The sequence below is a fragment of the Equus caballus genome, chromosome 15 (assembly GCF_041296265.1).
Source record: "Equus caballus isolate H_3958 breed thoroughbred chromosome 15, TB-T2T, whole genome shotgun sequence".
Lineage (NCBI taxonomy): Eukaryota > Metazoa > Chordata > Mammalia > Perissodactyla > Equidae > Equus > Equus caballus.
The window spans coordinates 61009208-61033512 of NC_091698.1; the positions used below are offsets into that span (position 1 = coordinate 61009208).

The 24305-nt window shown below is 39.3% G+C and overlaps 1 protein-coding gene across 5 annotated transcripts in view; it reads right to left on the bottom strand.

Moving 5' to 3' along the window:
• Positions 1 to 24305, bottom strand: part of EML6 (EMAP like 6) — a 279682-nt gene that overhangs the window by 86165 nt on the left and 169212 nt on the right. For all 5 annotated transcript variants that reach the window (XR_011426055.1, XR_011426056.1, XM_023619097.2 and 2 more), the window contains exons 17-23: positions 16721 to 16821; positions 15213 to 15415; positions 12428 to 12539; positions 12020 to 12147; positions 7427 to 7568; positions 4188 to 4340; positions 3889 to 4020 (exon numbers count right to left, since the gene is read on the bottom strand). Coding sequence is in view for 3 of the 5 variants with exons in the window: in XM_023619097.2 (XP_023474865.1) it covers positions 3889 to 4020; positions 4188 to 4340; positions 7427 to 7568; positions 12020 to 12147; positions 12428 to 12539; positions 15213 to 15415; positions 16721 to 16821 (971 nt within the window). In the remaining 2 variants the exon portion in view is untranslated. The remainder of the gene's footprint in view (positions 1 to 3888; positions 4021 to 4187; positions 4341 to 7426; positions 7569 to 12019; positions 12148 to 12427; positions 12540 to 15212; positions 15416 to 16720; positions 16822 to 24305) is intronic.

Here is a 24305-nt window from a genome sequence, read left to right on the forward strand (position 1 = left end):
GCTAGGCTGGTCTTGAGTTAGCATGGCACATTCTTGAGGGCAGGGAACTGGGTTATCAGAAGCACAAGAATATCAAATATGACACATGTCTCATGGCAACGAAATTGGAGTTAAACCAGGGAAGATTCATGGGCACATGTGCTCTTATTCTCAAGACGGTATGATTCTTCCCTGAAAATCAAAAGTATTCTATTCTCTCAGTCCATGGAAACCATTTGGTCTGACCCTCTCATCTGACTGAAGGGGCCACACAGAATGAGAGGTAAGGTGGCTTTTCAAAGACGTTGGCCTCCTTACTCCCAGTGCCTTTTCCATCACCCTTAGCTCTGGTTGGACCACAGAGGCTGGCTTTGCGCAGAATTGTGGAATTGGTGATGTTTGCCTCTTTCCGCACAAAGTAATGCCTCCACATTGAGGGCCTTTATATAGACATTCACCCAGGCCCCTCCATGGGGCAACCCACTGATCCTGGCCAAGATCTTGTTCTTTCCATCTTGGACATACTCCTCTTTATATCCCTAGCTTCCAACACAGGGCCTACACATTTGCAGAATAAAAAAATAATAACAATCCTCTCAAAATGCAAATTAAACTACAATAAGATACCATCTCACATCCATTTTGATAGCTACTATCAAAAAAAAAAACCCCACCAGAAAATAACAAGTGCTGGTGAGGACATGGAGAAGTTGGAACCCTGGTGCACTCTTGGTGGGAATGTAAAATGGTGCAGCTTCTGTGGAAGACAGTATGGCAGTTCCTCAGAAAATTAAAAATGGAATTATCATTTGATCCAGCAATCCCACTTCTGGGTATATACCCAAAAGAACTGTACAACCATGTTCATAGCAGCATTATTCACAATAGCTAAAATGTGGAAGCAACCCAAGTACTCATCAAAGGACGAATGCATAAACAAAATGTGGTATATACATATAATAGAACATTATTCAACCTTAAAAAAAAGGAAATTCTGTCACATGCTACAACATGGGTGAACCTTGAGGACATTATGTTAAGTGAAATAAGCCATTTACAAAAAGACAGATACTATTGATTCCACTTATATGAAGTAACTAGAGTAGTCAAATTCACAGAGACATAAAGAAGAATGATGGGTGTCAGGGGCTGGGGGAGGGGGAAAGGGGAATTATTATTTAATGGTATAGAGTTTCAGTTTTACACAGGAGAAAAGAGTTCTAGAGATGGATGGTGGTGATGGTCGCACAACAATGTGAATGTACTTAATATCACCGACCTGTACACTTAAAGCTGGTTAAGATGGTAAATTTTGTTATGTATATTTCACCACAATTAAAAATAATTTTAGGGGCCGGCCTCATGGTTGAGTGGTTAAGTTTGTGCGCTAGGCTTTGGGGGCCGGGGTTTTGCCAGTTCGGATCCTGGGCGCGGACATGGCACCATTCATCAGGCCATGCTGAGGCGGCGTCCCACATGCCACAACCAGAGGCGCTCACAACTAGAATATACAACTGTGTACTGGGGGGCTTTGGGGAGACGAGGAAGGAAAAAAAGAAAAAAAAGAAGACTGGCAACAGATGTTAGCTCAGGTGCCAAGCTTTAAAATAATAATAATAATAATAATACTTTCAAAGAAATCCTCTCAACAAAAACTTACTCTTCGTATGTCCCACTTTCTCTTAGCTCTTTACCCCCTAATATGTAAGTAATAATTGGCTTTAACGCCTCAATGGTCATCGTACTGGTGGGATTTCACATGTTGTTTCAGGTATTGTGTGTCAGTGTGTGCGCGCGTGCGTGTGATTCTAAATAAAACTTACCGTGCTCTATTCTATGTATACATGAGGCTGGCCCTGATTGTTCTAAATCTTTCTCCCAAAAAGACATATCCAGTGATGTTAGCCAAGAATAAATAGGGGGAAATCACTGCTTTCTTTTTTTTTTAAACAATAAAGCAGAGAATTCAAAGGGGGTTGAGAAGCAGCTGCTTCCATCGACCCCCTCAGCCTCACAGGTTCCTAGATAAGTCTCAGCCAGCTGGTGTCCTGCCCGATCACAAATGCCAGTCCAAGCCCTCAGCACCGTGTCTGGCATGGCCAGCACAGGAAAGTGAGAGGGACTCATGTGATCCCCCTTTGCCCTTGATGGGACTTGCACCTCCTACAATAAATGGCAAGCTTTCTTCCCATATATTGCAATATATAATACACAGGCAGGTTATAAAGCTTAAATAAAGTCCAAATTCCAGGGCAGCAGGTGGAGTTACAACTAAATGCCTGCCTGGAAGAAGGATCAGTCTATAGCCACTACTTCAAGAAATACTTGAAATAAAATATTCTGGCATCTCTGAAATAACCTCTTTTTGGTTGAGGCCCTCATCACCTCTTTCTCGTGGTTTATTTTAGTTGCTTTCCAACTCCAGGCTCACTCCCCCTCCCCCAGTAGACAAGGTAGGGAATGCCCCCCCCAAATCTCTCAGAGTTACCTAATGTCTGCAGGATAAAGTTCAGCGTTAAAGCTCTTAGCTTGATGTAAACGTTCCTTTACGTTCTGTCTCCATCTGCCTCTCTGCATTCCCCACTCCTGGAGATGTCAGCCACTCAGCATCATTCACTATTTCTTAATTCCCCCTGTTCTTCCCACCTCCACATCTTAGCACACCATCTTCCTTTTATCTGGAATGCTCTCTTAGACTTCGCCATCTGGTGAATTTCTGCTTATCTTTCAAGATCATCTTAAAGGTCACTCTTCTGAAGCTCCACAGATTCCCCTGGGAGCTCTGTCCTCAGAGCACATCACTGACCTTGGTGCTTTTCTACCACAGGGGACTAAAACTTCTTTGAAAGCTGGGACCCTGCCCACTCCTAAACACCTGCCCCAAAAGGTAACATCAGGGGGCTGGCCCCGTGGCCGAGTGGTTAAGTTCGCGCGCTCCGCTGCAGGTGGCCCAGTGTTTCGTTGGTTCGAATCCTGGGCGCGGACATGGCACTGCTCATCAAACCACGCTGAGGCAGCGTCCCACATGCCACAACTAGAAGGACCCACAACGAAGAATATACAACTATGTACTGGGGGGCTTTGGAGAGAAAAAGGAAAAAAATAAAATCTTAAAAAAAAAAAAAGGTAACATCAGCAACGTCTCTGGGATAGGGACCCACCCTATAAGCACTGATGCTCTACCCTGGGTGCCTAATGCTGACTTGGCTCATTCTGAACCCCTCTCACCACTTCCCCTGTGATTCACCATTTCTTACGGCCCAGTTTCTACTCTTGTATTATTCAGGTACAAGAATGTCTCCCTCACTAAACTAACTCTGGATCCTCTACATTTTCTGGCTTAAGACTTTGCATATGGTAGAAGCTAGATTTGTTAAATAAATAAATAGACATATCCCCGTGGTGTTTGCGGGTATGACTTGAAGGAGGTTGGGGTAGGTTGGGAGTTTTGGAGAGCAGAGAAACTTTAGGAGAGCTGAATGTAGCTTCTCTCTGCTGAAGGATGAAAATTGCTTGAGACTCCTTGGGCAGCTCTCCAGGAAGTGAAGCATTGGTAGGAGAAGAGAAAGTAGGAGGATACATAAGGCAAGGACACAGCACACCAAACCCAAAGGTGAGGTGGTAGCTTGCTATGGTAACAGAAGGCATCATATGTCCTCAATGGTCTTGAAATTCAATGGCTTGAATTAATAATAATTACAGTAATAATAATTTTAAAAGGTGGAAAAAATACTTAAAATGTTAACAGCAGCTGCCTCTGGGTTGTAAAATTACAGCCATTTATACTGTTGTGAGTTTCCCCATCTTTCTCTGAAACTCAATTGCCATCCTCTCTGGAAACAATATAGGAATGGACGTTGACTTTATTTACAATGAAAATTATATTTTAAAAGCCACAACATACTTTACCTCTAGAGTCCCAGTCAATATGTGTGATATAACTTGAAGCACCTTTACAGATGCCAACCCTTTTGCTTGTAAGCACGTTGTAAATATCCACAAAGTTATCATGGGATGCCACAGCAAGGTATTTTCCTGTATCTATAAAGAAAAATGTGCAGTTAACACTAAAACATTTTATAGGGGAATTTACTACCAGGAACTTGGCATTTTAAAATGGGGACAAGATCAAGGAAATATTTTAAACAGTCCCCTCTTGTAACTTTTTGTCCCAATACATTTTTTAAAGTTTTTACTGTCATTTTCACCTTTTGAAAATTTAATATCAGAGATCATTTCTTTTCTGTGATGGAAGGAGACCATGTCTTCAACAGTGTCAGCATTTACAACCAGGAAACTCCCATCATTCAGGCCAACTGCTAAGGCTTTCCCATCAGGGGAGAAGGCACAGCATCTTCCACCTACAGAAGAATCCACAAAGAACACTGTTATTATTCATGACTTTACCATCAAACAAACCAAATGAAAAGATGGAGAAATTTGCATATGTGCTTTATGCATGGACATGTGACTGTGTCTTTAATACTACTCATGAGAACTAAAATTTCATAATTTAAAACGTCTCTTCCCTCCACACCCAAGGACAATGATCATAATGTTAAAAATACATTTTTAATTTGAGTTTCATCCATTTATTTCCTAGTATCTGAATACCTGGGATTTTCAAATGATTAATATAACCAGTATCTTTGCTCCCAAGAGAAGAAGTGATACTTAAGAATGGGAGTTCTGTAATAAAATTTCTAGAAACTAATTTTATTCATCCTGCCTTACACACAAAACTTGCTTTGGAGAACCTTGTTCTACTCTGAGTCATTCCAATTCTCTGATCCATGGATCATAACACACAGTTCTAGAGGTGAAAGATTTTGTTCCTGCCTCTTCTCTCACAAGAGTGGGATATGGACAACATTCTCTCAAGAGGTGTCTGTAAAACTAATCTTGGCCTGACGGTGCTACGTGAGCAATGTTTTCTACTGCTTTGTGGGTCACATGGAGACATTTCTGAATGAGGAGTATGAACTCTGTGGAGCTAGTTTTAATAGGAATCCTATTTAAGAGTATGCCCCTGCCCCCATTCTTATCGTCAAGACTGCTAAGCAGAGCCCCGGGGATGGGACAGTCATGCAGCCTGGTGCTAAGGCATTCCACACTGAGCTTCCATACACACTGCTCAGTCATTGTTCATGGTATGCTGAAAGTTATGTTCATACCAATAACTTTAAGTTGCCTTATCTAAATTACATAATTCATTCATTCATTCATTCACTTAGTGAATAGTTATTTACCTACTATGAGTCAGGCATGATGTTATTGCTGACAGAACAAAAAGATGAGCTTGCCCTTTAGGAGAGTCATCAAGATTAGGCTAACTATATAATTTATTGTACAAACCAGGACACTTTTGAGAGTGAAAGGGGAGAGTTATTAATAATTACACCAGGACAATATCTGTAAACTGGGTTGAAAGGTCATCTTATCTAAGATATGTCAGTTGTTGTTGCTGTTTTTTTTCTTCTTCTTCTTTTCCCCAAAGCCCCCGCAGTACATAGTTGTATATTCTAGTTGCAGGTCCTTCTGGTTGTGCCATGTGGAACCCACCTCAGCGTAGCCTGATGAGCGGTGCCATGTCGGTGCCCAGGATATGAACTGGTGAAACCCTGGGCCGCCGAAGGAGTGCGCAAACTTAACCACTTGGCCATGGGGCCAGCCCCATTAGTTGTTATTTTGAACTAATTTTTAAGATAGTGAATAAAGTCTACTGTCTGATATTCAAGTCACTCACAGTGAGGACTTGGTTCTATCATTTCCCCAATATAAATTAGTGGCCAAATGATTCAGTCTTGTAGTGGTTAAGAGCATGGGCTTTGGAGTCAGATCTGTGGTTGAGTTCTGGCTCCACCACTTACTAAGGCCGAAAAGTCCAGTGTAAAGAGAGGCAATATGGTAGAGGGAGGAAGCGTCATGCAGTGAGCACAGGTGTGCTCTCTGAAGCCACACCATCTGAGTTTGAATTCCATCACTTACCAGTTGTGTGACTTTGGGCAAACAACTTAAGTCCTCTGTGCCTCAGTTTCCTAAATTGTTTGTGGTAATAATAATGGCCTTACTCACTGGGTTCCCATGAAGACCAAACACAAAGTGCTAGCACAGATGCTGGCTCAGCATATTAGCCATACTGTTACTACTAATACTGTTACTACTGTCTTGACACCTTTTTAATTTTATCCCCCTAGAATACGCTCCCCATGTCTCTCTGCTTATAAAACTACTCATTAAAAATACTTTAGAGCCAGACCCCCATATCTCATCCTTTCTTGTCTTAAGAACTTTCACAAATCCTTTAAGCTTCAGCTCTCATGCTCCCCCGCGATGAAGCCATCCCTGCAGCAGGCCTTCCTCTGAGCCTCCTTGGTACTTTGTTTGTGCCAGATATCTTTGGTTTGTCTCTCCACATCTACTCTCCACCCTGCTGTGTGCCTGGAACTGGCCTGCATCAATGGGCTCCCTTGCCCTCTGGCTTTTGATTGGGTTTGGCCAAGGGGAAACATGGGTAGGAGAACGGGACAAAGGAAGGAAGGATAGGGAGGTTGAGATATGTATTCCCCTAGCTGCCTCCCTGCAGGGTCACTGCATGCTGGCTGAGTGCCCGAGCTGATGGTCATAGTTCCTGTCAGGCTGTCATCTCACATAGCTCTCACATTCAAGGTTCCAGCAATTGCTCCCTCCTCTCGCCCCTTCAGGTCCAAGGCTGGTAATGGTACCCAGTTGTTACTAGCTGCATAGTGCCACACTATCCCTAGTCATTTCTTAATATCTTACTCACCCCTTTACAAATAGTCCTGTTTTTAGACTCTCCTCAAATTACCCAATTTGAATGGACCATCTGTTGCAAGGACCATATTCAAATCTTGCCCATCTCTGACACTAGAGACGAGACTGCTCATCTTGGGATCCCCAGTGCCTGACACATAGAATCTACTCAATAAATGTTTGCCAAATTTGTACTTCTTGGCATACCTCTTCGTTCCAGTGCATATAGGTGTTTAATACATATTTACTCATTTCTTGATATTAAGTATTATTTTCCTATAGCTGACTTTCACTTTTCACTAATAAAATCAATTCTGGAGACTGTTAGACAAAGATAAACAGCATTCTTCACAAGCTGATGTGTTTCAACTGACTCTCACAGCTCTCGAGAAGAGGAAGGACATATTGCCCCCAGGTGGCAAATGTCTGTGCAGTGCAAGGAAAATGAAGGGAATAATAGAGCTGGGCACTGATGGATCAGGCCAGTCTTTCTGGAACAATTCTGTAAGTACTTAGTTATGACTGTAGCAACAAACATCGACTTCCCATTTCCTAGCATATTTTGGGGCCTAAACAGGTGCTCTCAGTAAATATTAGTTGAATGAATGAATGAATCCAACACATTCTGTTGTTTGTAAACACTTTTACAGATGTGTAAGGTGATGCCGTGTACCTTTTTTGAGTTTCCGTACTGCCAGCATGCGGTGCTGGGAGGATAATTCCCAGATGCGAAGCGTTTTATCATCGCTCACTGTTGCACAGATGGGCAGGAGAGGGTGAGCCGCCAGCCCCCACACTTCTCCTTCCATGTGCCCCTGTGGGAGAGGAAACGCGACAACATCAACTCGGTTCACGCTTCTCCAAGTGCCCCTGTGGGAGAGGAAACGCGACAACATCAACTCGGTTCACGCTTATTGGCTAGCCTTTCTACAGCCTTGTGCTGCAAATTCAGCCCAAGAGTATTCCAAACAGTTCAAATATGAACAAACACAGTTTGAGCTTCCTTGAGCCAAAATGATGGCCCCGAATAATCTTTCCATCTGAACTTAAATGCTAAAGCATTCACTTGGAAAGCAAAATACAGACTCATTGCTTTTAAGCTTTATTTATATAATGCAAAACATCTCATTTAGAAAGATATGGGTGAATAATGAAATTCCCTCATTTTATCCTGTTGTTTAACATTGAATAAACACAGCATTTTTGTACCTTCTTGTAAAACAGCTTGATCACAATGACACAAACCACTTCCTTCAATAAAACCATATTCTGAAAGATGTAGGCACCACCTATCTCTGTCAGAGGAACTGGACGGCAATATTCTTGTTAATTTAATTCAGTTTTAGCCCTTTGAATGTACAGCATTTGGCAAAACAGAAATAAGGAGAGCAAGATTTTCATTTCAAGTGTCCTGGGTACAGCTCAGGTTCAGCATTTCTTCACAAATTGTTCTATCCAGTGAACATCAGAAAACTCCTTAATTAATAGGCATTGGACCAATTCCACATACCTATATCTAATCACCAACAAACTTAACTGGCTTAGAACAATAAGTGAGATAAAACAGTATTAAAAAATGAATTAGGGAGAAAATGAATCTGATTCCTAAAATTTATCACTCAATAAAGCAGAGTAAAGAACAGACTAGTATACACAGCAATAAAACAGACCAGACTGTTTACTGAATTTCTGTTTTCAGTGGCTAATTATACAAAGGCTCTGCTTAGTAAAGCAGAAAGGAAGACTCTGCACAGGCATCCAAAAGGTGTTTGGAGCTGGAATGCTTTGGGGAACAGGTGGCTTTCCAAAGAGAAACTGGATGATTCCGGTTTAACTGGGAAGCTGTTGGAGCAAAACAGTAATTTGGCAGAAGATACAACGTTCCAAATACAGCTGACATTCAAATTTCTGAGAAGGGCTGAAGGGCGGAGATCGTGTTTTTGAATTTATTGGATTTGGAGCACCCTATGTCCCTAGTTTTCTAGTTTTCTTCCCTTCAGCATCCTCCCACTTCCAAGGTCACAGTCAGAGGCTGGGTCAGGAGTCAACCCCCCTGACCCCCAGACTGGATCTGCTTGGAGCTCTTTCACAGACCAAGTCCCTTTGTAAATTGTGCTGGAGGAAAGTTGCAGGGTTCTGAGACTCTTTCAAACCACTGCCTCATATACTGATTTAAAAATTATATTTCCTTAATCTGATTATTTTAATTCCAGTATAACGAATGGACAGTGAGCAAGGCAGGCTGGAGGTATCTTGAGTGGCACAAGGAAATGAGCTTGAGCTCTTACTTTCCTACTGATCACCCATAAAGCTGATAATAAAGAGCTGGTAATAAAGAGATAATAATTGAGAATTGATTACATTCAAAATGTGTTTACAATGGGAATTTTCAGAACTCACCTCATGTCACTTTTCTCTTCCCCTAAACTACTTTTCCTTCTCTCAAAAAACAAGCAGTCCATTCCAGATGACATTGGATTGCCATGCTACTGAAACTGGAAAAGTGGTTCTGGTATCTTCCCACAGCAGGATAGTTGATGGTCTTAACCATGCTGCCTCTAGTGTTCCTTAACTTTCCCTCAGTATGTATCCTCTCTCAGAACCGGACTGTGAGCCTCCAGAGAGCAGGAAGCCCTACTCTACCATGGACAGCACATGGCACAGGGCAGAAGTCGGCAGGAGCCCAAGAAACATTGATTGAATTGAACTACTGAGTTCTACCTAGTGACAGATCAGAAGATGAAAGAGAGATGCTGATACAAAAGGAAAAGAATGGTACACATGTAAGAAGAGAAGATGGTTCCACCATCTGCACCGCCAGCCCATAGCTCAGGGGACCGCACCTTCTGCACTGCTTTCCTGCAGTCTCCATGCTAAGAGACACTTGGGGAACAGTCTGTTGTAGTGAAAAAGAAAGGGCTCTGGTATCTAATAAACCTTGGTTTGAAACTCAGCTCTGCAGTTCTTAGCATGTGGCTGTGGGCAATTCACTGGGCTTTGGGTCCCTATCTATGAAACTATTTCAAATGAGCCAATCTGTTGTGGAGAGGAGAGAGAAGGTTTTTTTTTTCCAAAGATTTTATTTTTTTCCTTTTTCTCCCCAAATACCCCCAGTACATAGTTGTGTATTCTTCGTTGTGGGTCCTTTTAGTTGTGGAATGTGGGACGCTGCCTCAGTGTGGTTTGATGAGCAGTGCCATGTCCGTGCCCAGGATTTGAACCAACGAAACACTGGGCCGCCTGCAGCAGAGCGCGCGAACTTAACCACTCAGCCACTGGGCCAGCTCCCGAGAGAGAAGTTTTATACGCCAGTATTGCCTGACACATACGAGGCACTGAATAAATGTGGCTATTTCTATTATTAGAACAATAGAAACAAATATAGGAAAGAGTAGAATTGCATAGAGCAAAAAAGTGAAAAGTTTTTATTGTCAAGTTTAAAGCATATTTAAACAATATTAGCTCAACTGTAACTTAAATCTTACCGTATTGTTTAAATCATATCATAGCATAAATCTTACAAAATATTTAGAAACATAGCATGTATGGAAACAATTTAAAGTCTAAAATATCTGGGGATTAAAAAGAAATAAACACTTACTTTTCAATAACATTAAATAAGAGGTCATGGCCAGAAAGAAAAAGAAATTGATTTGGAAAGAAACAAGCAAAGCAAGAGCAGCCGGAGAACGAGTCACATCTCAAGGACGCGTCTCCAGCAGAGTTCTCAACCCTGCAGCCTGGCACAGTCAGCGAGAGAGCTTTTCAGGTTTGTTTTCAACACAGAATTTTTCTCTAAACACTGATTCTTGTTCAGGATATCCAAGGTGGGGCTTGAGCACACACATTTTTAAAACCTCACAGTGTTCTGAGCGATGATATGTGTGCAGACCTGTTCCCAGGGTGTAGCAAATCAGAGGACCCCTCTCAGTGGGGTTTTGGGGTTCATCTCTAACACAGCAAGCCCACAGGCATGAATCATGTCAGGGGAAGGAGGCGAAGCTCCTTCACTGGACCACAGAAATCCTGAAGCTTATATCATCAGCATTTTCTTTTACTTCTTCTTTTGAACACACCTTCGCCTCGCCCTGTGCCTCTTCCATCTATAAATAAGTTCTATCCATCAACACATCAGGCAGGACTGCCTGTTCACCTCCACATGCCACTACGCCCTCAGATGAGATTTTATCACTGCTTTGATCTTTGAGGATTTTGTTAATGTTTATTTTAATCTGCTTTTATCTGAATATAATTCTTGAAGGGAGAGGGAGGGTAAGGAGCATGTAATATGTTTATGCAAATCAAGGCTGAGATTAGAGTGAGCACCAAATCTAAAGAGACATTTGTATATTTGGTGTGAGCAGATAACTTGTCTTGTTAGTTTTACAGACTGACAGACCAAGAGGATCTATATCTAAGGAGACTCATCCACACCTGGACTTGACTTAGATGATGAGATTACAGACGCTAGCAGATACTGTAATGGGATAAGGCTCTTGGGGGCCTTGGGAGGGGGGAACGTATTTTGCATGTGGTAGGGACATGAATAATTGGTGGCCAGAGAGCAAACTGTGATGGAAAGACTGTTGAGTGACCCTCAGGATCCTCCTGGTTTTCACACTCTTGTGTAATCACCTCCCTTTGAGTGTGGCGTGATGTGTGGCTTGCTTCTAACCAATAAAATATGGCAAAGGGGATAGATGTTCATGATTATATGTATGTGATGATATGATTATGCTACATAAGATCGTAGTGCCTATTTTTTCTCTCTCCCTTGCTGGCTTTGAGGAAGCAAGTGGCCATATTGGGTAACCCCATGTGGCAAGGAACTGCGGGCAGCCTTTAGGAGCTAAACATGGCCTCTGGCCAACAGCCAGCAAGAAACAGAAGCCCTCAGTCCTACAACCACAGGAAACTGAATTCTGCCAACAACTTGAGTGACTGTGGAAGCGGAATCTTCCTCAGCTGAGCCTCAGATGAGACCACAGCCCTGGCGCTTGTTGCAGCCTTGCCAAACCTTAAGCAGGATCCAGTTAAGCCATGCTCAAATACCTGACCCACAGAAACCATAAGATAATAAATGTGTGCTGCTTTAAGCTGCTAAATTTGTGGCAATTTGTTACACATCTATAGGTAATTGATACAGCACTTGCATGACCCTGAGAGTGAGTGCCTCCCTAAATTTTGTACCCTAAACACCCCGTTGCCTCACTCTAGTCCCAGCTCTGATGTGAACTGTGGTTTAGAATATGTACAAAGACAGTACCTGAACAAGCAGTGTCATTGGGCCACTTTTATCGATTTCCAGGATCTCTCCATTTTTTGTTCCCACCAGGATATGTCCATGTCCCAAAGTGATGGCACGAATTGAAGGGTTATCTTCCAAAAGCAAGCCTGAGGGAAGGCGGGGGGGCTCATTTTGTATTTAATATTGTAAATATTGTATTTAATAGAACAAAAAATAAAAAGACTGACAATTATACAAATTCTGTTTTATAGTTCCAAAGTACTAGGTACTAGGCAACCATCCTTGATATTTCCATCAGGGGCTGAGAGCTATGAACGTGGAAGAAAGAAAGAGAATCGATTTGGTTATAGTTTTCCAAGAAGGTTAGTACTATCTTTTCCATCCCTATGAACAGAAAGATTTCTATTGCATATTTGGGAGTGGCACCTTTTGAACTAGTAGACAATGCTGCTCTTTTAATGGCATAAGTCTTCAAGCATCTTTCAAACATATCATCCCAGAGCTCCACGATTCCATCCTTTCCACCTGTTACAAAACCCTGTGAAGGCACACATGGGAAGAATTATATACACATCAAAATGACAAGTTACTCACCCGACCTCAAAAGGATTCCCCCTTGGGTACAGCAGCTTTATCTTTGTTTTCTTCCCAAGTATGGGAGACTGGAAAATCTGATGATAATATATAATATGAATATAATATTTTCCAGAAGCATCTCTCCCCTACTTCTTTTGTTTTTGTTGTTGTTGTTGAGGAAGATTCTCCCTGAGCTGACATCTGTGCCAGTCTTCCTCTACCTTGTATGTGGGTCACCACCACAGCATGGCTGACAAGTGGTGTAGGTCTACGCCTGGGATCTGAACCTCCGACCCTGGGCTGCCAAAGTGGAGCACATCGAACTTAACCACTACACCACAGGGCTGGCCCCTCTCCCCTACTTCTCTAGCAGGATTAAGAACATTTTCCTTGTGTGTCCCCTGCACTTTCCTCAGCCCATTGGTTGGCACTTGGCAACCCTGGATCATGGATGGCCATTTCCAAGCCTGGCCCCCCTACTAGAATGTGGGTTCCTATGGAACAGGACCAGCCTCAAAGCCTAGGAGAGCTTCTGGGATTTCATATACTCCTACTGAATGAATCAGAATTAACATCATAATTAAAAATGATTGTTAAATATTTACATCCAGGAGAAAATATCATTATTTATCATTAAGAGTAACTTAGATACTTCATACAACAAAACTATCCTGCTGATTTGTTCAAGTGACATCAATTTCCACAACAATTAAAATCCTGATTAATTTTTACAAAACCTGGAAAGTAAAAAGCTTAACATATTGGATATTTTTTACTGAACAGGGATCTTTATTCTTGTTCTAAGCTTATGGTTTCTTGGCTTTAATAGTTGTCTTTTCTGGCAACTTATATATACCAACTGTTCTTAGAAAAGTCCTTTTTTTTGCGGAAAATACTGAATAATTCATTCTATTTTCTTACAAACTTTTAATTTACTGCATTTCAATGAAGTTCACAAGGAAATAATATTTTGAAGGTTATTATATTAAATATCCTTATTCTCATTATAAATTTTGCACCCAGGGAGATTCAATCTCCAAAATAAATTTAAATGAAGTACATTATACTGTGATATCCTTGTCTTTTCCCAAGATTTTTCAGTTTAACTTACCAAACAATAAAAGGGTTTAAACAAGTTGTCACATCAACTTCTGAGCTTAGAAAAATTTTGCTTTCTGCTTTAATCTTTTCTAACATTTGCATTTTAACAAAAACAAATTTGTCTATAAAAAACAGCTTAACCACTAAAACAACCATTACAGTGGCACATCTGACAAGAACGTACTTCTGTAGTGAGATCAGCATATTTACCTGGGAACAGGTAAGCGCAAAATGAGGCTTGGCTTAGTTAGGTGTACTGGGTGGCTTAGATTGTTGGGAGGTCAGAGGGCACAGATGAACTAGTACCACCAGCAAACTGGCAGGGAATGAAAAATTGGTATTTTTCTGGCAAATTGATTGAAGAAAGCTTTAACAGCACTGAAGGTACATGTGATTTTTATAAAGAAACACTGCAAGGCAGGTGGGTAGCTGGACAGACCAGGACAAAGATGAGCTTCAGCGAACATATGGTTGGCGTGATGGTTAATTTTATGTGTCAACTTGACCGGCCACAGGGTGCTCAGATTAAATACTATTTCTGTCTCTGTCTGTGAGGGTGCTTCTGGATGAGATTAGCATTTGAATTGGTGGACTCAGTAAAGCAGACTGCCTTCCCCAATGTGGATGAGCATCATCTAATCCTTTGAGAGCCTGAATAGAACAAAAGTCAGAGGAAGGAGGAATTCATCCCTTTTTTCCCTGTCTCACTGATTAAAGCTGGGACATCTTATCTCTTCCAGCCCTCAGAATGGGATTTACACCATCGGCTCCCCGGTTCCCAGGCCTTTGGACTTGGACTGAATTACACCACCAGCTCTCCTGGGTCTCCAGCTTACTTACGGCATGGTGGGACATCTCAGTCTCCATAATCACATAAGCCAATTCTTCAGAATAAATCTTCTTTTTTGTGTATGTATGTATATGTATACATTTATACATGTATATATATATGTATATTCTACATATATATATATATATATGTATATTCTACTGGCTCTGTATCTCTGGAGGACCCTGACTAATACAGCTGGTGAAAAAATTTTAACACTCTTGTTAAAGCTGAACCTATCTACCAAGGAACAAATTGGTTATCAATATAACTTTTGGTCAAATTGATGGGTGGGACAATAATCTAACCACTTGGCACTTTCAGATCTCAGCTCATTGTGCCACCAAGGATGAGAACAATGCTGAAATATTTCTCAAGACTCTTCTGTTACTGTGTGTCTACGTTCATCCCAACACTTCTTAAGGAGTTCTTAGGAGTGAGAGCCAGAAAGAGCAAGTCTGAAAACACGGAGAGAAATTGCACATAAAGAAATAATTATAAATGAGAGATAAGTTATAAAAATATTTGTACTCCCCTCTCTGTCTTCTCTTGACTGGAGGTTCATGACGGAGGTTCAGGAGGTACTTCCTAATTCAGATAGTACTGTTTTAGATACAACCATCCTCTTGCTGTGGGCCTTCCTAAGACTACCTGATAATTTTAGAAAGCTGATGAGAAAAATGAATTCTGAAAAATATACCATACCTTATCCAACGCGTACATAGCAAACACAGGCCCATCATGAGCTTTCACTGTCTTTAGTAGCAGAATGTCTTTCCAAATAAAAATATCTCCAGTAGCTGCTCCTGAGAATACTAGATCTTCCATTCGTCCATAAGAAACACACATCATTGTTTCCAGTTTTCCAACACTTCCAAAAATTCCTCTTTTAGAGGTGAAGCCCCCACCTGGAGTGGATAATGAATAATTATTACTCTTTAAAAATTAACACCTTCTATGAGCATGTAACTATCTTCAATGAAAAAGTCAATGTGTCTACATATCATGTGGACATAAAGATGTATAAAAATGGAAGAAAATATCATAGACAAAAATATTGTAAGAAGGTTTCTCATTCACTCATTTATTAATTCAGTGTTTACTGGATCCCTACTTTGTGACAGGCACGGTGGTCAATTTCAGGGTACAAAGATGAAAAGAAGGAGTTCCTGCCTTCAAGGAACTTAGGGTCTGGTTGGACAGACTCGATATGCATCTCAGTCCAATGAGACATATGTCTAACTAAGTTCACTGCAAGTTCTGTGCCAGCCCAAAGGCAGGAGTGACTAAGTGCCTGGGGGAGCCAGGAAAGTCTTCATGAATGCTGACCAAAAAGAATGAAAACAGCCCTGGCTGCAAATGTAAAATGTAAACATGTTGTGTAGATTTTGCCTCAATTTTATCACAGCAACTTTGGGGTGAGAAAAATGAATCATTGTGTAGGAGAAGGTACATCAGATTTGCCCCTTAGGTGTTCACATTTCCCTGCACTTCCTGGTTAGCACTGAGAAACCCAGATTCATTCCAGCCAACTATACACAGGCTGGATCTTCAGACATGTTGGGTGCCATCATCCTGTCTTTGAAAGCAGAAAGTACTGGAACAGTGCTTATTTATGTTTTGTCTAGTATAAGATTGAGCTTGGTATCAAAGCTGATACTACGAATGTCAGAAATAATAGCAATAACAGGTATGGCTTATTAGTGAAAAGAATAAGATATCCTTCCATATTCTATCTTGCTTATTTATTCATCATTATTATCAACATTATAATCCACAAATATTTATTTTGACCACCGACTGTGTGTAGTGTCAGGGTTTAATTTACTTGCTAAATTCAGTGATAAATTAATAAAGGAACCCTCATAATACTGAAAATTGTATTCGCCCAACCAAAATGATTATTTTGCTTTCTGCTCAGTAACCCAACATAATTATTGCTTTCAGGACAGATGATTAAATACAAAAATAATTATTTTCACAGCAGGACATTTTCCAAAGCTTTCTAGATATTGATGAATATGCATAGCATCACATAGTGTTCTAAGTTTTACAGCTTGGACATTAAGGAATCCAAAATGAATTTAGGAGGGAACATCTTCTAGGCACATTTTAATTTTAGATTGCAGAGACAGGCTAGGTAGTGGTGGTGGGGTCTGTTCAGCTGGAGCAAAGCTCTCAATCACATAAACGATGAGGCCCAACAATAGTACCTGCTTGTTGCCAGAATTTGATGTGCTTCATCCCAACCGTAACCAGTTTGTCCACATGGTGAGGGTTACACTTCACCACAAATATCTTATCCTTATGTCCTCTGTAAGAGACAAATAGGAAAAAAAATTCTAGTTCTGAAGGAAGCAGTGATATAGAGTTTTATTAAACGTATGCATTCGGTCTAACTTTCATTAGGCACATGTAACACGACAACTAAATTAGAAGATGATTTAAAATACACATGGGTTCTACATTAAAATAACAAGCTTTGGCTTTTCTTCGCATGTTTGAACCCTTTCTTGTTACTCTAATATTGCTACTAAAAGTTACTTAACTATACTTTAAACAAATTAATGAAACATTTAAAATGGATCAGAATGTCTCCATAAGATTAAATTAATGCCACCACCATAGGATTGTGAATAATTCTCAGGATACAGGGATCTCATACAGGAGAAAGAAGATGACACTGCAACAGCATTAATGAGAAGCTACCAATGTAATATTCTTGCTGTGGAAGGCATAACTTTGTGTTAAATGAAGCGTCAGCTAGAAATGTATTCACTAGAAATTGAAGCTCTTGGCTCACGTCCATGAAGAGAGAAATGATGTTATCTATTGATTCAGGCACTTTGTGATGCTGTGCATCCTCAAATGTAGGTTTATAACCCAAGAGGCAGAAGGAGAAATATGCATGTGAGCATTTATTGTAGACCTGGAGCTGGAGACCTGGGATTCCACAGTGCCAGGGAAATTTCTGCTTTAGAGGATAGAGTTATCACATTAAAATCTAAGGATTTCCTGGTCTTAATGGACTACTTGATGATCTTCTCTAGAGTGTTATGACATAGCTTTCATTATGTAAAAAAGAAGCAATTAACAAGAATATAACTGACCAGGCTCTCTTATGAATACAGACATGAAGAACTCAAGTAAAATATTAACAAAGATAATCCAATAACACACCAAGAAATAATACATTATGATCAAAAGCAAGGGCGGTTCATTATTAAAGAATCAAATAGTACAATTCATCATATTAATATATATAAGGAGAAAAGTTATGTCATAATTTTCACAGATGCTGAAAAGATAATTGACAAAAATTTAACACTCATTTGTGATTTAAAAAACACTCAATTAATACTCAATAAAGTAGGAATTAATAGATGTGTCAGACTTATCTCTTAGACATTTATATTTCCCTGCAGTCCTTGACTCCCACAGAGAAACTCAGATTCATTCAAGACCAATTATACACAGGCTGGCTCTCCAGATGCTGTGTGCCATTATCCTTTCTTTAAAATCAGAAGGTGCTGGAACAGCAGCTTATTCATAGTCTGTTTGCGTGACTCAAAAGTCACGTTCTTACTTAATATCATTCCCAATAAAGCCAGAAACAAGACTATTACCACTATACACTGTATTGAACACATTAACTAATGCAGTTAGACAAGACTTTAAAAGTTAAAGGGAGAAAAGCTGGAATGGAAGAGGTAAAACTATTTCTATCTGCAGAGTATATAATTACATGCCTAGAAAATTCAAAAGAAACTAATATAAAAACAATGACAAACAAGATAATTTAGTAAAGTTGCAGTATATAGAGTTAAATACAGAATGAATAACCTTAATATATACAAAAACCAGTTGAAAAATATAATGCACAAGAAGACTTTATGAACAACGACGAAAACATCAAGGCATAAATTTAACAAGATATGTGCAATACATAAAATGAGTAAAATAAACAAAAAACCCACATCTGTAAGATAGAAAAGCAGACTTTAAAAAGGAAATATATTCTATGTTCTTGGTTTGGAAAACTCAATCATAAGATGTCAATTCTCCCTAATTTTGTTTATAAATACAACTTGATTCCAATAAAAAAAACATTTGGTGTTTGTTTGTATTTAATCTAGAGTTAGACACCTTGGTTTTAAAGTTCTTATGGAAGAATAAACCAGCAGGAATGGCCAGGCAAACTCTGAAAAAGTAGAGCAAACTGGGAAGGGCAGCTCTCCTAGATATTAAGACAATTTATAAAGCTTTCAGAATTAAAACAGTAGGTGCTGGTGCATGAATTGACTGACAAACCAATGGCAAAATAGAAAATCTAGAAAGAGACCCAAATGAATATTAAAATGTGATATATAATAAAGACAAGGTCTCATATCAATGGGGAAAAGAGGAACTTCTAAAATAAATGGTGTTTGTCTTCAAATGCTGGCATGGATGTGGAGCAACAAGAACTCTCGAACATTGTTGGTTGGCAACGCAAAATGGTACAGCCACTTTGGAAGACAGTGGCAGTTTCCTACAAAACGAAACATACTTTTACCATAAGATTCAGCAGTCATGTTTGGTATTTACCCAAAGGAATTGAAAACATATGTCCACACAAAAATCTGCACATGAATGTTTACAGCAGCTTTAATTATAAATGGCAAAACTTGGAAGCAACCAAGTTGCCCTTCAGTAAGTGAACAGATAAAAAAACCATGGTACATCCACACAACAGAATATTATTTAATGCTGAAAAGAAATGAGCTATTAAGCCGTGAGAAGACATGAAGGAATCTTAAATGGATATTATTAAGTGAAAGAAGCCAATATAAAAAGGCTACATACTATATAATTCCAACTGTACGACATTTTGGAGAAAGCAAAACTATAGAGATAGTAAAAATATTAGCAATTGGCAGGATAGAGGGGAGGAAAGGAAAGAGAGATGAACAGGCAGAGCACAAAGGAGTTTTAGGGCAGTGAAACTATTCTCTATGACACTATAATGCAGGGCACATGTCATTATACATTTGTCAAAACTTATAGAATGCACAAACACCTAGAGTGAACCCTAACATAAACTACAGACTTTAGGTGATAATGATGTGTCAATGTAGCTTCATCTATTGTAACAAACATACCATTCTCATGGGAGGTGGGGATTTGGGGGAGGCTGGGCGAGGCCATATATGGGAACTCTATAGTTTTGCTCAACTTTGCTGTGAATCTAAAACTGTTCTAAAAATTAAAGTCTATTTAAAAGAAAAATGGTGTTTGGAACACCTTGATAACCATATGGAAAAGGATGAAATTGGATCTGTCCCTCATAATAGATACTAGGATAAATTCTAAATGGTTTAGAGATCTAAATGTAAAGATGAAGCCATGACAGATCAGAAGAAATTACAAGTGATTTCCTTTTAACCTAGAATGGGGAATATTTCCTAACTATGTCTCAAAAATCTTGAAGCAAAGAAAAGATTGATACATTTGACCACCTAAAAATAAAAATCTTCTGCATGATGGAAAACACCATCGCAAACTGAAAAGACAAATGACAAACTGGGAAAAATATCTGCAAGTTAGACAAAGAACAAATAAGCCTAAAATTTAAAGGACTACTTCTGGTGTGAACTGTATTTTAGAGAGACCAAATGGTTCATGAGGGAAAATTCTTATTTATAAGAATTCTACTAATATGAAGAATGAATGATAGAATTTGAAAATTATCATTTTCAACCTCTAATTAAATAATCAGTTTAACCCACAGTTGTAAATAGATGCTACAACCATTAGGTAATACATTGATGGAAAGCTTTATAACAAAAGGATCAGGCTGATGCTACCAGATCCCACAAGTGAGCTGAGTCTTACTAAGAGTAGGACACACATTTCGTGCAGTGGTGTTCCATGGAGGTGTGCTGGAGCAGCACTCTGCCCTGGGGGAGAAGAATTCCATCCCCAACATTGTTTAGAATTGCTGGCTCATGGGAATACCAAAAAGCAGACTGGCTTTTAGTTGGTTTTATTGGTCTTTTTAAATTTTTCTGCAGCTAATACAGCCCCATTGCTAGCACCTGGGAAGTACCACTCCCACTGCCCTAATCCTCTGGTATGCAACTGATTATGTTTCTTCTGATGTGATGAAACAGGAAGTACCTATGAAGTATTTTTGTCTAAAAAATTGAACATGGGAGAAAATATCCACAAATCATTTATCTGATAAAGGACTTGTAGCCAGAATATTATACATATACATATAGATATATAAAAACTCTTGGGGCCAGCCCTGTGGCCCAGTGGTTAAATTCAGCGCACTCAGCTTTGCTGGCCCAGGTTCAGTGCCCAGGCACAGACCTACACCACTTGTTGGTGGCCATGCTGTGGCGGTGTGCCACATACAAAATGGAGGAAGATTGGCACAGATGTCAGCTCAGTGCAAATCTTCCTCAAGCAAAAAAGAGGAAATTTGGCAACAGATGTTAGCTCAGGGCAAATCTTTCTCAGGAAAAAAAAAACAACTCTTACAACTCACTAATAAAAAGATAAATAGCCCTATTTTGAAATGGGCAAAGTATAAAAAAAGACAAAATCGTCCCATTTGCAACAACACGGATGGACCTTGAGGGTAATATGTTAAGTGAAATAAACCAGACAGGGAAAGACAAAAACCATATGATTTCACTTATATGTGGAAGATAAACACATGAATGAAGAGAACAGATTAGTGGTTACCAGAGGGGAAGAGGGTTGCAGGATGGGCAAAAGGGGTAAAGGGGCACATATGTATGGTGACGGATAAAAACTAGACTATTGGTGATGAGCACGATGCGAGTCTATACAGAAACTGATATATAATAATATACACCTGAAATTACACAGTGTTATAAACCAATATGACCTCAATAAAATAAAAAATATATATTAATAAAAAAATGGGCAAAGTATCTGAATAGACAATTCTACAAAGATGTACAAATGGCTAGTAAATACATGAAAATATGCTCAACATCATTAGCCATTAGGGAAATGAAAATCAAAACCAAAATGAGATACCACTTCACACCCACTAGGACGGCTGTAACGAAAACGACAGACCATAACGTATTGGTGAGTATGTAGAGACACTGGAAACTTCATCCATTGCTGGTGGGAATGTAAAGGGTGCAGTTACTTTGAAAAATATTTTGACAGTGCCTTAAAATGTTAAACATACAGTTACCAAATAACACAGGAATTCCACTTCTAGGTATACACCCAAGAGAAATTAAACATATGTCTACTCAAAACCTTGAACACAAATGTTCATAGCAGCATTATTCATAATAGCCAAAAGGTGGAAACAACCCAAATAGCCATCAACCATCAAATGATAAATGGATAAATTAAAATGTGGTATATCCATACAATGAAATATCATTCAGCAATAAAAAGGAATGAAGTACTGATACATGCTATGACCCATAGATGAACCTTACAACACTACGCTACATGAAAGAAGCCAGTCATAAAGGACCTCATATTGTATGAATGAGACATTTGTATGAAATTACTAGAATATAAAAATTCATAGAGACAGAAAATAGATTAGTGCTAAGGGGTATGGGGTTTCATTTTGGAATTGTGAAAGTGTTCTGAAATTAGATAATGGTGATGACTGTGCAACTCTGTAAACATGCTAAAAGCCACCGAACTGTACGCTTCGAATGGGTGAATTATACGGTATATGATTTATTTACCAATGAACGGTTGAGAAAAAGAACTGAATTAGGCACAAATGTGTGGTGAGGGACTGTAGTTAGTTTTTGGGTGGTGAACATGATGTAATCTACACAAAATTTGAAATATATTATGATGTACATCTGAAAGCTATATAATATAGTCCAATGTTACTCCAATAAAAAAAATTTTTTTTTAATTTAAAAAAAAAAGAAAAATAACTGAACATGGATCCAATCAAGACTATGGGTCTAACTACCATTTATAGGAAATGCAGGGGAATGCCTGAAACACCCCCATGAAGAATCAGTCAAGTTCAGAATGTGAAACATCCTATAGGTCAAAGAACTGGGTTTCTCAAATGTTTTCACGGCATGAAAAATATGAGATTGCCATAAAATAAAACAGCCTAAGAGATGTAACAACCAAATGCAATGTGTGAGTCTTGTTGGGATGCAGATTTGAACAAACTAAATCTCCTCTTTGAAACAATCAGAAATGTTTGATTATTAATTGAATAACCGATAAAAGAAAGAAATTACTGTTGCTTTAGTTAGCTGTGATAAGGGCATGGTGGTTTTCAAAAATATGCCTTTTTCCATTAGAAATGCCTAATGAAGTATATAAGGTCAAATAATATGGTGTCTTGAATTTTCTTTAAAATATTCTAGCAAAAAAAGTGAGAGACAAAAATAAGGGAGGACAGATTGGTACCATTTGGAGGAAGCTGCAGCTGGGTGATGAGTACAAAGGAGTTCATCATGCTATTTCCTTCACTTTCATGTAACTTTGAAAATTCCCATAGTAAGAAGTTAAAAGCGAAATAAAGAACAGAGCATCTCCACACCCATTATGGCTACAAGAATGTGGGTCTTTACGGTGAGAGGCAGGGAAAGGAGAAGGAATTGATTTTTGAACTTTCTCTCTTTGTCTCTTTGAAAGTCAAAAGTCAAGCATGGACACTAGAGCCAAGATACATCACCAGATGTATCAGGAACAATCAGGACCGAGAGGAAAAGGTTTAGATAAAAGAGAAGAGAAAATGTGCTCAACACAAAGAGGAAAAATGAACCAGATACCATAAAAGACACGAAGCATCTAAAGATTTCTCGACTGAAAAATCTATGGAAAATACCACAGATTCCAAATCACTAATATAAACTTTAGAGAGATGATGCTAGAGAAAACCGAAATGAAAATTGAGAACAGATACAACAAATTACATTTCCTAGAGAGAGAAGAGCATTGTTTCGTTTGCTTGTGTCTATACAATGTCCAAAATTTAGACAGTCGGAAAAATATTTTTTGAGGGAATATTTTGGCTTTCATCTAATTTCTTGGTGTCATAAAAACTCAAGTAGTTTATATTATGGCTATATTTCTAAACTGACTAATGATGGCATGTAAATGTTTAGTTAATGTCAACATCTAAATAAAGAACACTCATTGTATTCCTCTGTTATTTTTCCTTTAGACACTTGCTAAATTCGTAGGGAATCTCCCTACAACTGTGTATGTGTGCACGAGTGTGTGTACGAAAAGCAAAATGGAAAGACTTTCAGGTCCTAAACTGAAAGAATGTGAATGTAGCCGACGGGACTGCTGCCCTAACACAGGACAATTCCTCCTGCCTGACTCATGGGTATTCACTGCATACAACCACATTTAAACCCTATCAGCAAGCCCAGGGGCGTGAGAGGAAACGCCCCTCTTCTGGAAGCCAAGGGCAGCTGCACAGCAGGTGAGTTGGTTTCCTAATCTTCTATTGGAGCCCTTCGATTTGCACAGACGCCCAGTCCTGTGTCAGATTTGGTTTTCTCTTCTTTTGTGAAGCCCATAACACAAAGACTGAATGAATGTTTGATTTATACTCCATCTTGAAAAAAGACTTAAAATGGCTTACGATATAGAATAATACTATAGAATAAGCCAAATAACATAAATTAGAAGACAGGGAGATGATATATTGGTGAGTGAAAAAAAAAAGCCAGTTACAGAGCCATGTGTACAATGCCTCACATGAATAAAAATGGATAAAAACACTAGAAGAATACTCTAAAGAACATGCACTGAGATGAG